This window comes from Eptesicus fuscus, chromosome 10 (assembly GCF_027574615.1).
Source record: "Eptesicus fuscus isolate TK198812 chromosome 10, DD_ASM_mEF_20220401, whole genome shotgun sequence".
NCBI classification, from domain to species: Eukaryota; Metazoa; Chordata; class Mammalia; order Chiroptera; family Vespertilionidae; genus Eptesicus; species Eptesicus fuscus.
In genome coordinates this window covers 21,154,850-21,168,744 of record NC_072482.1, presented here as the reverse complement: position 1 = coordinate 21,168,744, position 13,895 = coordinate 21,154,850, and the positions used below count along the sequence as shown (strand labels likewise).

General features: G+C 42.3%; 1 protein-coding gene across 1 annotated transcript in view; it reads left to right on the top strand.

Annotated features, from left to right (window-relative positions):
* CILK1 (ciliogenesis associated kinase 1) overlaps positions 1 to 13,895 on the top strand; it is a 37,988-nt gene that overhangs the window by 7,634 nt on the left and 16,459 nt on the right. The window contains exons 4-6 of the mRNA XM_008138331.3: positions 58 to 137; positions 11,305 to 11,437; positions 12,184 to 12,355. Coding sequence (XP_008136553.1) covers positions 58 to 137; positions 11,305 to 11,437; positions 12,184 to 12,355 — 385 coding nt within the window. The remainder of the gene's footprint in view (positions 1 to 57; positions 138 to 11,304; positions 11,438 to 12,183; positions 12,356 to 13,895) is intronic.

The following is a 13,895-nucleotide window of genomic DNA, read 5'->3' as shown; positions in this document are numbered from 1 at the left end:
GAATTCATTTTCATTTGTAAATCTAGATTTATAACTTTTTCCCTCTGCTCCATACAGAAATAAGTTGTTTCCTGAGTCTGCTATAAGGAACATCATGTTTCAGATACTGCAAGGACTTGCATTTATTCACAAACACGGTAGGTGATTTGGATTATTGTTCTTCTGAATAGCAGTGAAGTATTGTCATCAGGTGGGTACAGGAAGCATCCGTGTATCTTGCAATTGACTCCCGGAAAAGGTTGAAGAGTTGAGAGATTGACAGTGGATTTTGGAATACGTTATCTTCCATTACTTGATTTCTGAATATCCCTCATTATTTCTCATGTCCGCGTATTCTTCTTCTTTGGGTTTTAACGTTAAGCTTGTTAGTTGTAGATCTAAAATCATTTCTGACTTAAATGGTGTATTAATGAGAAACCCAAGATTAGAATTCAGGGAAATTTCACATATTATGTTTAACCCACTAACTAACACTGATTTACTGTGGCTTCTCGTTTTCCTAATGTATTTATATTTTAATTTGCTCAGAGGGGTTCAAAAATAGTCTAACAAGGTTTATGCAACACAGGGAAATTAAATGAATTAAAAATTAGCAAAGAAAGAAAAAGGCAGAGGCCAAGCAAGCTACAGTATAGCTATAGCCAGGGAGTGAGGTTAATCCACAAAATGCATCTCGACCTGTCTTACTTAAGTAGAAGGAGCAGGCTACAGATTTGATTCTGAGCTTGCTTTCTGACAATGAGAAATGTGAAATATGACAGATTACAAGCTACATAGTTTCCCCGAGGTAAAAACAGTCCGTTTGCCCAAGAGAAGCAGACTATTCTTGGTACCGAGACCAGGGAGGTTCTCTTATGTGCCCTTGTAGAAGAAATAATATGTAACATGGCTTCATGGTAAACACAGTGACATGGGGAAGTTTCATGTCACATCCCTCAATACAGGCCAATTATATCACCTGATCAGAGAACACAGTTCTACTGAGGCCCAGGATAATTCCCTCTAGGGATGGTGTGGTTAGTCCGAGGAAAGAGAGTGTTTAGAATAATGGATGGTGCTTACTCTTTAGGAAAGCCTCTATCACTTTTGTCCTTCTTAGCTGAGCTTTTGGAAGATAATGAGTAGCAGTGAGTTTGAGGTTATATTTTCCGGCAAGTATCTGGGGCATTACTAGTCTTTGTTACTAGCTGCATGTGGCCCACCTGGGATGGATCGATACCTCCTCGTGAACACAGAGCCGTGGGATGGACATGTGCACCAGTAGAGCCAGGAGATCCTGCAGGAGGTCATTTGAGGTCACTTTAATATATAGACAGATGGGCTAAGCAGCTGATCTTGCCCAGGGAGAAATCTGTTCACTGCCAGTGTAAGGGTATCATTGCCATTGCAAATATTGCACCAACAAATCAATTTCCTAGTAAGGAAACTGGGTGGAAACCCTTTGATAATACAGTCAGTTCAGATTTGACACAGATTGGTAGTGAGTAGAAAAAAACCTCATGCCACCATCCATCTGGGATTGTTCCCAGCCTGTTCTTTAACCCCTAAGTAGCCTCTCACAGTTAGAGACTAAATAAAACACAAACAACAGACAGGCTATCCGTACAAATCCTTGTCAGCCTCAGACACATGCTGAAATAACCAGTGAGTAATTGCAAGACTGAGTCAAATTGTGAATCAGTTCTAGTAAAAAGTTTTTAGTAAAAAGTATGTCTGATTCTGCTGACATAGGTAGTGCAAGCACTTCAGCCCGTATTCACCAGAATTCACAAGGCATACTATGAATTTGCAAAACATGAAACATTTATAGTAAGACATTAGGGACAAATGGGGGAAAGAGTCACTTACTAGATTTAAGAGCACAGGAAAAAGAAATGATAAGAAATCAAAGAAAGAAAGAAAAAAAAAAGAAATCAAAGAGATTCTCAAAAGAGAAAGGTCAATCAGAATGTCCTCAAATCGTGACCAGTGATGGCATCTCAGTTGCTCGGACTCCTTGCTCAGTGCTGGAAACTGAGTGGGGACCTAAAAGAAAGTTAAATTCTTTAGCTTTCTCTTCTTTTGCTGCTTTTATGAGACTCAGATATTTGTTTCCAGAAAGAGCATGTAGCCTTTTATCCAGGTCTCTATCTAACCCATCAAATGAATACATGCACATACCCTCATACATGTGCATACACATCTACATGTACACATACCCACATGTGCATGTATCTACATATACGCCCCTCCCTACACACACACATACACACACAATATTTATATGCATATCTAACAAACTAGCATCCATATACTATTGTGTCAAAGCAGTTCTTTGGAACTCCACACTATCAGTTTTGCTTACACGCTTAGACTTGTTACAAGTCCCAATGCACAAAGCTTTGCAAATATTAGCACATTGAATTCTGCAAAATAACCCTACGAGGTAGATGCTGTTATTGCCCCATTTTACAGATGAGGAAAGTGAGGCACAGAGAGGTTAAATAATTTGCCAGCCAGTACACAGAATTGGGATTTGAAATCAGATTGTGTTTGAGAAGCTGGGTTTATTGAGAAGGTCAAACCACCTTTACTTTATAACCCCAGCACCATTTCTATGACCAGAATTTCTTTTCTTTTTTTTTTTTCCAGAATTTCTTGACACTTTCCCCAGCTGTTAAGTGCCCAGTTCTAGGTATAACCTATTATCTTTTCATCTGTCTCTTTACTTATTTCCGTGCCAATTTCTCAGGTAGAAAGGATAGCTGGTATCTGTTCCTTCCAAAGAGGTCTAGAGAGCTTTAAAGACCTGTCGTAGGCCCCACTGCAATGAAGTGGAAGAGCAGAGATCAGCTCAGATACCTGTGTCCATTGGCCATGCTTCACTAGACAAACGTATCTTCCCAGCGAACAAGAGAGTAAGAGGTTAATAAAATAGTGATAATAATTGTAGGTGGATATTAATTTTACAGGTCCTACCTCATTTTCATTGATAAATAATTTCTGGAAACTTTTTAATGGTATGTATATGGTATTGACTTGACTTTGGTTAAGTGTACATGTAACTCCATATTATTTCTTTTCTCCAGTATTGGAAAGAAAAATCACCTAAAGCACTTCACAGTGAGTCTCAGGCTCCTCCCTGTTGCTCGTTCTCACTGTGAGAAGGCGCATTCTGTCCCCGGGGAGCAGACTCCTCTGAGAGGGGAGAGGCGCCCTGCAGGTAGTCAGTTGCTATGGCCATAGTCCATGTCACTGAGCCCTTTCCCCAGGGAACGAAGACACCATCCGGCTTGGGGCCGATTGAGCAGTGCCAAAGCACATGCACTTTGCGGAAATTAAAAAATTAATGCACACTGTGTTTCTTCCTTAACCTGCCCTTGCAAATATGCAGGTCACACTCGTCCATGCCAGTAATCAGAAATGCATAGCTGGCTTGAGAACAATGTTTTGCCCCAAGAAGTGGCTCTCTGCTTCTGTGTTTCACCACTGTCTTCCTGTGCATGACCTTGAGTCAGCCCTTGGCCTTTCTGTGTATTGCTGGCCTCGTGGCCTTCTTTATAAAAACATTGTAGGTTTCAACTCGGTAATATCTGTGAAATGACACCTCCCGTTGCAGGAAGGTGTGCTACATGAATTCATAGTGTTTAAGTATTCTCTGGTTATTTCCCTATGTTCGTATCAGGACCATCATTAACAGGATGTGGCAGAGGGGAGAAAGCCTTCTTTGTGGCTTCGTGGTTTCCTTGCCCCAGGGTTCTTAATGAAAAGTAAGCACAACACATTTTCTGCCAGGATGAAAGAGGAAATTCCTCTGTTATTCGATTGGCGTAGGGCGCCCTGAAATTAGGTTGAAGGGCTGATCCTGAATTATGAAAGCCAAACAGTTTTGACAGGAAGGGTTATCTTAACAGCACTTTGCTGTTGCATGACCCCTGAATGACCCAGCTCTAAGGGTTTGCATTGGGAATCGGAAGTGCAGAGGGAGAAGTGGACTCTTGTTACTTAGTCCTTCTTAGCTGAGCTTTTGAAAGATAATGAGTAGCAGTGAGTTTGAGCTTATATTTTCCGGCAAGTATCTGGGGCATTACTAGTCTTGTAAAAGAGCATGGACCCAGCCAGGAATCAGAGCAGAGCTAGCACCACCTCCTCACAGGTTGGGGCACATCACTAGCCTCACAGCCTTGATTCTTTGCATCTACAAAAATGGAGCCGTGTCTGCCTGTTCACTTTACCAGCTTGCTGGGAAGAGAAAATGATAGGATTCATACTACTAATACCAACAAGCTCTTGCAAGGAGCTGACGTGCTAAGTGCTGCTCTAAAATCTGTGCAAACGTTAACACATTGAATCCTGCAAAACAACCCCACAGGTAGATGCTGTTACAGATGAGGGAAGTGAGGCACAGAGAGGTTAAGTGATCTGCCAGCCAGTGAACAGAATTGGGACTTGAAATCGGGCAATCTGATTGGTCTGAACAATTTACCACTATGCAGTATTGCCTCTCATGTGGTAATGCTTTGTTAAAATAGAGACGAAAAGTAAATGTACGTGACAGGAGGGCCTTATACTTTTTTTTTTTTCCTGTTTGCTATATTATATATTTATTTATATTTTTGTTTTAGATTTTGGTTGTATAGAAGTTAAAATTTTTTTATTTTCTTTTTATTTTGAAATAATTTTAGACATGCAAAATAGTTATAAAATAAAAGAATTTTCATAATCTTTCACCTAAATTCCCCAAATGTGAGCATCTTAAATAACCATAGCATAGTTATCAACCTCATGAAGTTTACCATTGATAACAGTACTATATCCTATAGATCTTGTTCAGATTTTGTCAGTTGTCCCACTAATGTCTTTTTTTTCTGATCCAGGATTATACATTGCTTTCCATTGTCATGTCCCCTTAGTCTCTTTTTTTTTTTAATGAATATTTATTGTTCAGATTACAATTGTTTCTCCTTTTTCCCCACATATCTCCCCACCACCCAGTTCCTACCCCCCCTCTCCCCTTACCTCCCCCCCCCGCTGTCCTTATCCATAGGTGTATGATTTTTGTCCAGTCTCTTCCCATACTCCCCACACAGACACCCCTTTCCCCCTGAGAATTATCAATCCACTCCCATTCTATGCCTCTGATTCTATTAAGTTCACCAGTTTATTCTGTTCCTCAGATTTTTAATTCACTTGACTTTTAGATTCACTTGTTGATAGATATGTATTTGTTGTTCATAATTTTTATCTTTCTTCTTCTTTTTCCTCTTTTTAAAGAATACCTTTCAGCATTTCATATAATGCTGGTTTGGTGGTGATGAACTCCTTTAGCTTTTTCTTATCTGTGAAGCTCTTTATCTGCCCTTCAATTCTGAATGATAACTTTGCTGGGTAGAGTAGTCTTGGTTGTAGGTTCCTGCTATTCATCACTTTGAATATTTCTTGCCACTCCCGTCTGGCCTGCATGGTTTCTGTTGAGAAATTAGCTGATAATCGTACGGGAGCTCCCTTGTAGGTAACAAACTGTTTTTCTCTTGCTGCTTGTAAGATTCTCTCTTTGTCTTTTGCTCTTGGCATTTTAATTATGATGTGTCTTGGTGTGGTCCTCTTTGGATTCCTTTTGTTTGGGGTTCTGTGCGCTTCCTGGACTTGTAAGTCTATTTCTTTCATCAGGTGGGGGAAGTTTTCATTCATTATTTCTTCAAATAGGTTTTTAGCATCTTGCTCTCTCTCTTCTTCTGGTACCCCCCATAATTCTGATGTTGGTTCGCTTGAAGTTGTCCCAGAGGCTTCTTACACTATCTTCAACTTTCTGAATTCTCTTCTCTTCATGCTTCTCTGGAGGAGTGTCCTTGGCCTCTTTGTATTCCAAATCTTTGAGTTGATTCTTGCAATCCTCTAGTCTGCTTTTGGGTCTCTGTATAATATTTTTTATCTCAGTCAGTGTATGTTTAATTTCTAGTTGGTCCTCATTGAATTTATCGGCCTTTTCCATGAAATTCTTGAAAAACCTTATAACCGTGGTTTTGAACTCTATGTCCAGTCGCTTGTTCTCCTCCATTTCTTTGGTTTGTGATCTGTTTCCTTGCCTTCTCATATTCTCTGCTTCCCTAAGTTGGTAGGGTAGTTTTGTGTACAAGGTGTCCTATTGGTTCAACGGGTCAGCCTCCCAGTTACTTGAGGTGGACACTCTTGGTGTACCCTTGTGTACTGTGTGTCCCCCAGCAGGAGCTACAGCAAGGGCTAGTTTTCTCCTCCTTTGCTTGGGTGGTTTTGGAGCAGACTAACTGGAGCTGCAGTTAATTTGGTTGAGCTGCCCCAGAACAGGCCATATATATGCAAAAGTCGCTGAGTGGAGCCTGGGCGGGTTTGTAGAATGTGCGGGGCGGGGTCTCAGGGCTGGGCGGGGTCTCAGGGCGTCACTAGGCTGGGGCATGGCCAACGGCGATGGCTGCCGTCAGCTGTCTCTGCCTTTCCACTTTTCCAAGTCCCTGCGCCCTGCGCTCCAGCGCAGTAAACAATGATTGCTGGGCGCACCTCTGCAGAAAAGTCCCTCTCACTTTCCGACCCAATGGCCGAGAGTCCAGCTTCTCCCCGTAGGTGCCTGGGTCCCCCGAGTGTCCCCAGAAACTGGATTTCAGAGTGATCGGGAGCTTGTCTCCCTGCGGGTTGAAGAAAAGCCGCGCACCCAGCCGCCTGCCGCCGGCCCGATTCGCGTGCCTCCGTACCTCAGCTTTTCAGCGATTGTGTTCCTTTCTCTTCTTAGTTGTAAATCTTCCACTCAGCCAGCTTTCCCGTGGTTCTGGGTGGTAGACGTTTTTGTCTTTTAGTTGCATTTTTGAAATTGTTGTGTGAGGCAGCAGATTAGTTGTTTAACTATGCCACCATCTTGGTTCCTCCCCCGGGCCTTATACTTTTAATTACCAAGGAATAGAACGCATGGGCATAAAGCTAATAATAGCTCTTGCCATTATTCAGTAATGAAAAGAACAGAGGGCTAGATTCTACAGACATATTCATGAATGTTCCTAGTTATAAAGGCTTATTCTCAAATACAGTATGACAGACAACATATGTCACTGACAGATACAATTTTCACCAGCCAATTTTAAGGGTCTGTTTGCAATTAATTTTTCCCCCTAGCCATTTTCCCTCTGATTATTTGGGGGCTGAAGTATGATCCATAGAAAAGAAAGCTGCTTAGAGGGACATATGAGGAACCAGAATCCTCACTCTCCTCATTTCATTAGTGCACGTGTTCTCTGTGGAAGTAGAAGTGAAAAGGGAGAGGATAAAGCTGGACTGGCGGGAGGAGATAGTGCGTGTTTACAGGAGCATGACCAGCATGGAAGCAAGGAGTGCGAGAATACTTGTATCTGAGCACAGGTCGATGTGGTGGGATGCGCAGGAGAAGATGCAAGTGTGTTGAGGTGGGTGTTATAGATGGTGGCAGTGGAGCTTGGGGGCTGGAGAACAAATGACTCATAAATGCCACGAAAGTTTAGAAATAATAATTTAGCCCAACAAGAGGAGAAAGGGGGAGTTAAGAGGAGAAGCAGCATTAATCTGGACCTGAGAAAACTAGAACCACAAACCTAGGTTAGCTGTGTGGGTTGAGAGGGACAGAGTGGAGCTCCATAGTATAACAGCTGTGGCACCTTTCTTGGTAGGATTGTGAATGATTCACCCACCCACCATGACTCACCTTTCCCATCTGTTCAGTCAGAAAACAATGTCTACCATTTCTTTTCTCATTGAGGTGTTTGCTTTTTGTTGTTGTTAATCCTCACCCGAGTATATTTTTTGCATTGACTTTTAGAGAGAGTGGAAGGGAAAGGGTAGAGGGAGAGAGAGACAGAGAGAGGGAGAGAGAGAGAAACATCAATGTGAGCAAGACACATTGATTGGTTACCTCCCACATGCGCCCCCACTTGGGCGGGAATCGAACCCTTGACCCTTCAGTGCATGGGTCTACACTCTAACCACTGACCATGCTGGCCAGATCTCATTGGTGTGGTTTTAATTCTCTGAGTTTTTAGGAAGAGAGACCATGGTTTCATGGTTCATATATCTTCAGGGGCCACGGGAGTCTTCCTAGATGCACTAACAAAAGGTCACTCTCTAATAAGTGCTTGTGCATTTTCACATTCTTAAGTCAATTCCAAGATGGGAGCATGATGGTGCTCTGAAGAACAGAGGGTCCAAACACAGTGACTCAGTCTCAGAACAGACCTCGCCCACTCTGATGGGCGCTGATCATCTTTATTTAATTAGGCTGAGCAGAAGCCATCCAAATTTGCCCACATCTGAAATCCTTTCTTTCATTTTAAAGGCCATTTTTGACTAACACTAAATTACTGTTTGAATTTGAATCAGCCTCAAGTTTGGTTCTTCCTATAATTTAGGTTTAATTTACTCTTAATTTGGTTAGGAAACTTAAGGAAGGTCATTAGGTATATATTGGTACAATGTTAGGATAAAGAATGAAGCAATGGAATAGATATAGATATAGATATAGATATAGATATAGATATAGATATAGATATAGATATAGATATAGATTTAGATATCTATAGATATCTATCTATCTATCTATCTATCTATCTATATATATATATATATTTAATTAAATATATATATATATAGATAGATAGATAGATAGGAAGAGCTGGGTGACTGTAACGCAGTTATATGTGAAAAACGTACTAGATGTCCTGTATCAATAAATATATATCTATATATATACTACCTTTCTATACCCATATATGCATATAAACACTCAAAGCTCTACACATACATGTACTACATATACATATGCTATACAAATAGAAAATTTGCTATGCCAGTCTCTGTCTAATCCAGGTCTAACTGCTTTGATCTTCTCAATGCCTTGGATTATGTAAAATAAAAGCAGCTCATTGGTGAAAGGAAGGACTTCCTCTTCTCCCCTGTGGCCCTCTTGAATGTATGCGATCACTTCTGTACCTTCAGCCCTTCTACGCGGACCGGGTTCTTGGCTCTGTAATTATATTCACTTGGTCCATCTTAGCCAGCCATTCACCTTACAGACCCATCATTATGTCATAACACTAACCACCTGGAACTTGACCTCATACTGAGCTCTGGTGTCTCCAGAATGATGAACAGAGAGGAGTATCCTTTTATGAAAACACTGTTGCTTCTGTGATACAGGACATCCAGTGCGGTTTTCACATATAACTACGTTACAGTCACCCAGCTCTTCCTTTAGAACAGAGAGGGGTTTTAGAAAACGACCTTGACTAGTAGATTCTGTCCTGCTGGAACGCTCTCTGTGATGAGAACTTCCCATTCTGAGCCCTTAGTGTCTCCCGCACTGCGTCAGCGTCATTGGTCTTCTCTCTCAGTTCTCAGCTGCTGTCTTGTGAGGTTTTCTTCCTCCCACCTTCCCAACAGCCCTGTCTGCTCTCTGTTGCCCCTCCCTACTTGACCCAGGTATACTTGTCATCATTTGTCTTCACGTTCCCTACAAATCTATTCAAGTCCTGGGTCAATCAGTAAGAATATGTTATGAGGACACCATGCTCCTGCCACTGCATTAGACATCCAGAAGAAATAAAACTGTGTCCTCTACCCTTAACGTGCTACATCTAATTACTGAGAGATGGTTAACATGCCTGAAAACAATAGCACTCTGCTCAAGTTTACTGGTGAGGGCCTATTATGTCTACCAAGGCAAAAACCATGTCCATTTGGATTTTGCTTCTGAATCCATGGAGTCTAACCCAGTGCCTGGCATGGAGTGGGCCCTCCTTGAATAGCTATTGGTAGAATGAATGAATGAATGAATGAATGCTAATATATTAGAATGGCTTAATAGAGGAAGGGAAATTCAAAGCAGACCTTAAAGCATGACAAAGATTAGGATTGGTATAGTCAAAAAGTACAAGGGTATAACATTGTTAAAGGAAATAAATACAATGAACCTAACGAAAACGAGGAATTTTACCTGTTTGGAACACACTTTGCACATATTGGTGTTAAATATTGGAAAATAATTTTGTCTCTTTCGACAGACTGAAAGGCGTTTCAGGCTTGTTGAATAATTTTAAGAGGAGCCATGGAAGGTTTTGTTGTGTGTGTTTGTGGATGGACAGTAACAGAACGGTGTTTGAATTGTCAGGAAGAGTGGGAATCCAGCAAGCTGGAGTGAGGACGGACTGCTACAAAGGGGCAGTGCAGGGATAGGCTGCAAGAGGTAGGATTTGGGAGGGGCCAATGAGCAAGGGCACAGGGGACGCATATGAGGGATTTTGACGAGAAATGGAGTTGTATTTCCAGTTTGGGTGTTCCATTGAGATTAAGATGTCTATGTCAGCAATGCCCTCTGTAAGTGGGGAGTTCTGGGTTTTCAGAGGCATAGACTGCTGATCAGTGGGTGTCTGCGTGCCCCTGGAAGGTTGGCATGTTGAGTGTCTGCTGCATGTAGCCCCAAAGCTTTGTTAAAGCTGAGGCCGGCTTCCCATTTGATCAGTTAGCTTTGCCTTTCAAGATATGAACTGCACTTCAACTTCTTCATTAGGCAAAGTAGTATTTAATATTAAACATCTGTGACAGCAGAATCTCAGCTGTGTAAGTCCTATTCACAAATCCCTTGTTTCTTGAACAAAAATTGTAATTGTGTTTCTGGGGTGGTATAAACTCTTAGTACCCATAAGACTCATCTTTTGAAATGACATTTTTTTCCTTGAATGACAATTTCTTTTTGCAAAGTTATCTCAGCCCATAATTGAGTTTTGATATTTTACTTATTTATTTTTAATTTTTTATATTCAACTTTTATTTATAATAGTGAAAAATGAAAAAACAGCTTAAGTGCTCAAATAGAAGAATTGGTATGCCAGAGATAATTTATCCAAATGATGATATTATGCAGCTATTAAAGCTTTTTAAAAAAATAAGAAAACAAGGAATGAAATGAGAATTGGATACAGAAACTAGGGAAGAACTCCTTGAAGATTTTTTTATGTCTCATTCTTGTCAGATTTATAGAAGTATAAATTGCATACATAAAATTTTTGATGTTTTAGAATAAGTTTTCTCTCTTGGAAAAAAAAGTATGATTGATGATCAATTTAGGAATAATTTTACATCTTGAATTCATCAAAGGGAAATGAATGAAGTCCTTTGAGAGGTCCAAAGGACTCTACCAGTGGGATGGATATATAGAGCCTTCAGTGTCATACCTGAATTATAATTCAAATTATGGCAGTTATGAAAAGAGCGATACAGCTGGGAAGAGTATAAACAGAGGCCAGCTTGCATTTGGAATCCTCCGCTTTCTCTCAGGCTTCTTCCATCGGGACTTAAAGCCTGAGAACCTGCTCTGCATGGGACCAGATCTTGTGAAAATCGCCGACTTTGGATTGGCCCGGGAAATCCGATCCAGACCTCCATACACAGATTACGTATCTACCAGATGGTGAATGCCATTTTCTTCAAAAGTATTTGATTACATTTCTTTAAAAATATGTCATTATACTGAGGGTGCTATTCATGTCACAAACATCAACTTTTCGCTAGGAGAAACAGTGCAGTTTAAAACATGTGTAAATATGTTGGCATTGTGCAAGGGTTAAAAGCTTGTGTTGTAAATAATTTTTAAAGGAAGTCCATTATGCTTTTCCATAATATGAATCATATTTTATAGACCTTCTTAAAGACCATTTACAAAAGAGTTGTGTAAAAGATTCTCCAAAGACCTATCTGAATAACCGCTATTATTAAAACTTCCAGACCCTAAGAATTTGCTTTAAGTAGTTGGCCATGAGCAAGAAGTAGCCTACAGACAATGTTTTACATTCTCTCTCTCTTTCTCTTCCCTTCCCTTCCCCACCCTCCCCTCTCCACCCCTTCCCTTCATTTCCCTTCCCTTCCCTTCCATTCCCTTCTCTCTCTCTTCCTCGCTTTTATTCTCACTCTGCATTTCCCAAAGAGGCTGCAGAGAGGAGTCCTGTAGAGACATGCACAATAGAAACAACCCTAAGATAGAGAAGCATTGCTCTCTGACAGCAGCCACAGCAGCTGCCAATCTCCATGCCTGCATGTACCACACTGAGCTACACAGATAATGGGAATGTGTAAGCTCTCTCACTGAGAGCTGATGATATATTTAACTTGCTCTGACCAGTGGAGGCAGTAACAGGCAGTGCCCCTTTGTCCCTCCAGGTACAGGGCCCCCGAAGTGCTCCTGAGGTCCACCAACTACAGCTCCCCCATTGACATCTGGGCCGTGGGCTGCATCATGGCCGAGGTGTACACCCTCAGGCCACTCTTCCCCGGGGCCAGTGAGATCGACACAATCTTCAAAATTTGCCAAGTACTGGGGACCCCGAAAAAGGTAAGCCGGCTCCCCGGGCTCCCTGGCCTCCACTGCGCCATGACCCCCTGCTCCTTCTGGAATCTTTCTTTTGGCCTCAGCAATCTTCCATACCCACCTTTCAGACACACCCATGCCCTCAGACACGCCCACCTCTCAGACCTGGCCCTCGCTCCCTCCTTCTGCTCTCTCTCTTTTTATTTTAATTTTTAATTATTTAAAAAAATAATTCTTTATTGTTGAACGTATTACATATGTCTCCTTTTTCCCCTCACTGACCCTCTCCAGGCTACCCCTCCTCCCCCCCCGCCCCAGGACCTCACCGCCCCATTGTCTGTGTCCATGGGCCATGCATAAATGCATACTAGTATAAGGGTCTTGGTTGATAACTTCCCACCCACCCACCCGCCCCTGACTTCCTTCCGAGATTCCATTTTTATTGGTTTCAGAGAGGGAGAGAGAGAGAGAGAAACATCAATGAGGAGAGAGAATCACTGATCAGCTGCCTCCTGCATGCCCCCTACTGGGGCTGGAGCCCACAACCCCGGCATATACCCTTGACCAGAATCCTTCATTCCGCAGGCCAACGCTCTATACACTGAGCCAAACCAGCTAGTGCCTTCCTTCTGCTCTTAAGTAGAAGACATTTGTCCTGGCTCCCTCTCCTCTCCTCTCCATGGCACCTCACCTCCCTTGTAGCCTTTCTCTGTTCTCACGGCCACAGCACTTAGGAGCTATTCAGAAGTCTCCTAAAGGCAACCTGTAGCCCTCACCACCCCACTTTGTAACTCCATTCATAGAGTTACATCTCTCTGTGAGAGGCGCTCCTGACACCCTCACCATCAACACATCTGTCAGTTTGCTTTTTTAAACTTCTTCCAAAGAACACAAACTTACTGCAATTTTTTCTTTCCATTTTACTGAGATATAATGGAAACAGTGTTGTGTGGGTTTAAGGTGTACCACACTGTTTTTCATTTACCCCCACTGGCTTCTTGCTTTCATTCTCCATTTTTGTCTGTGGTCCCATCATAGTCCCAGAGCCCCAGCCTTGAGGCTGAGTATCCATTTCTCTCTCTCTCTCTCTCTCTCTCTCTCTCTCTCTCTCTCTCTCTCTCCCTTATTCCCCATCCTCTCACCTAAGTAGTGGGTCCTTACATCCTGTTGACTGTCACTGCAGTCTCTCAGGCGGCTCTCATCCTTGGAGTCCACTGGCCCCATCTCAGACGGCCCTGCTTGCCCTCCCTGAATGGGGGTATCAATCTTTCTGCCTTCAAGTCTTTTTCCCTCCAGCTAACCTTTCAGTCCACAGCCAGTTCACCTCCTTAAAGAACAGCTCTGGTACTGGCGTCCCCTCCTAAAAATATTTGCTGGCTCCTATCACCAGCCACCTTCACTGTCATTCTCTGTCCCCCACCTTATACCTGTACCCCCATACCATGCACCCTGGAACCTCCGCACTATCGTGCTCTGCATATGCACACTCTGCCCGACTGAGGTCTCTCCCGTGACCCCATCTGCTGTTTTTCCAAGGCCCCGCAATCTTTCTCCTCACTTTTTC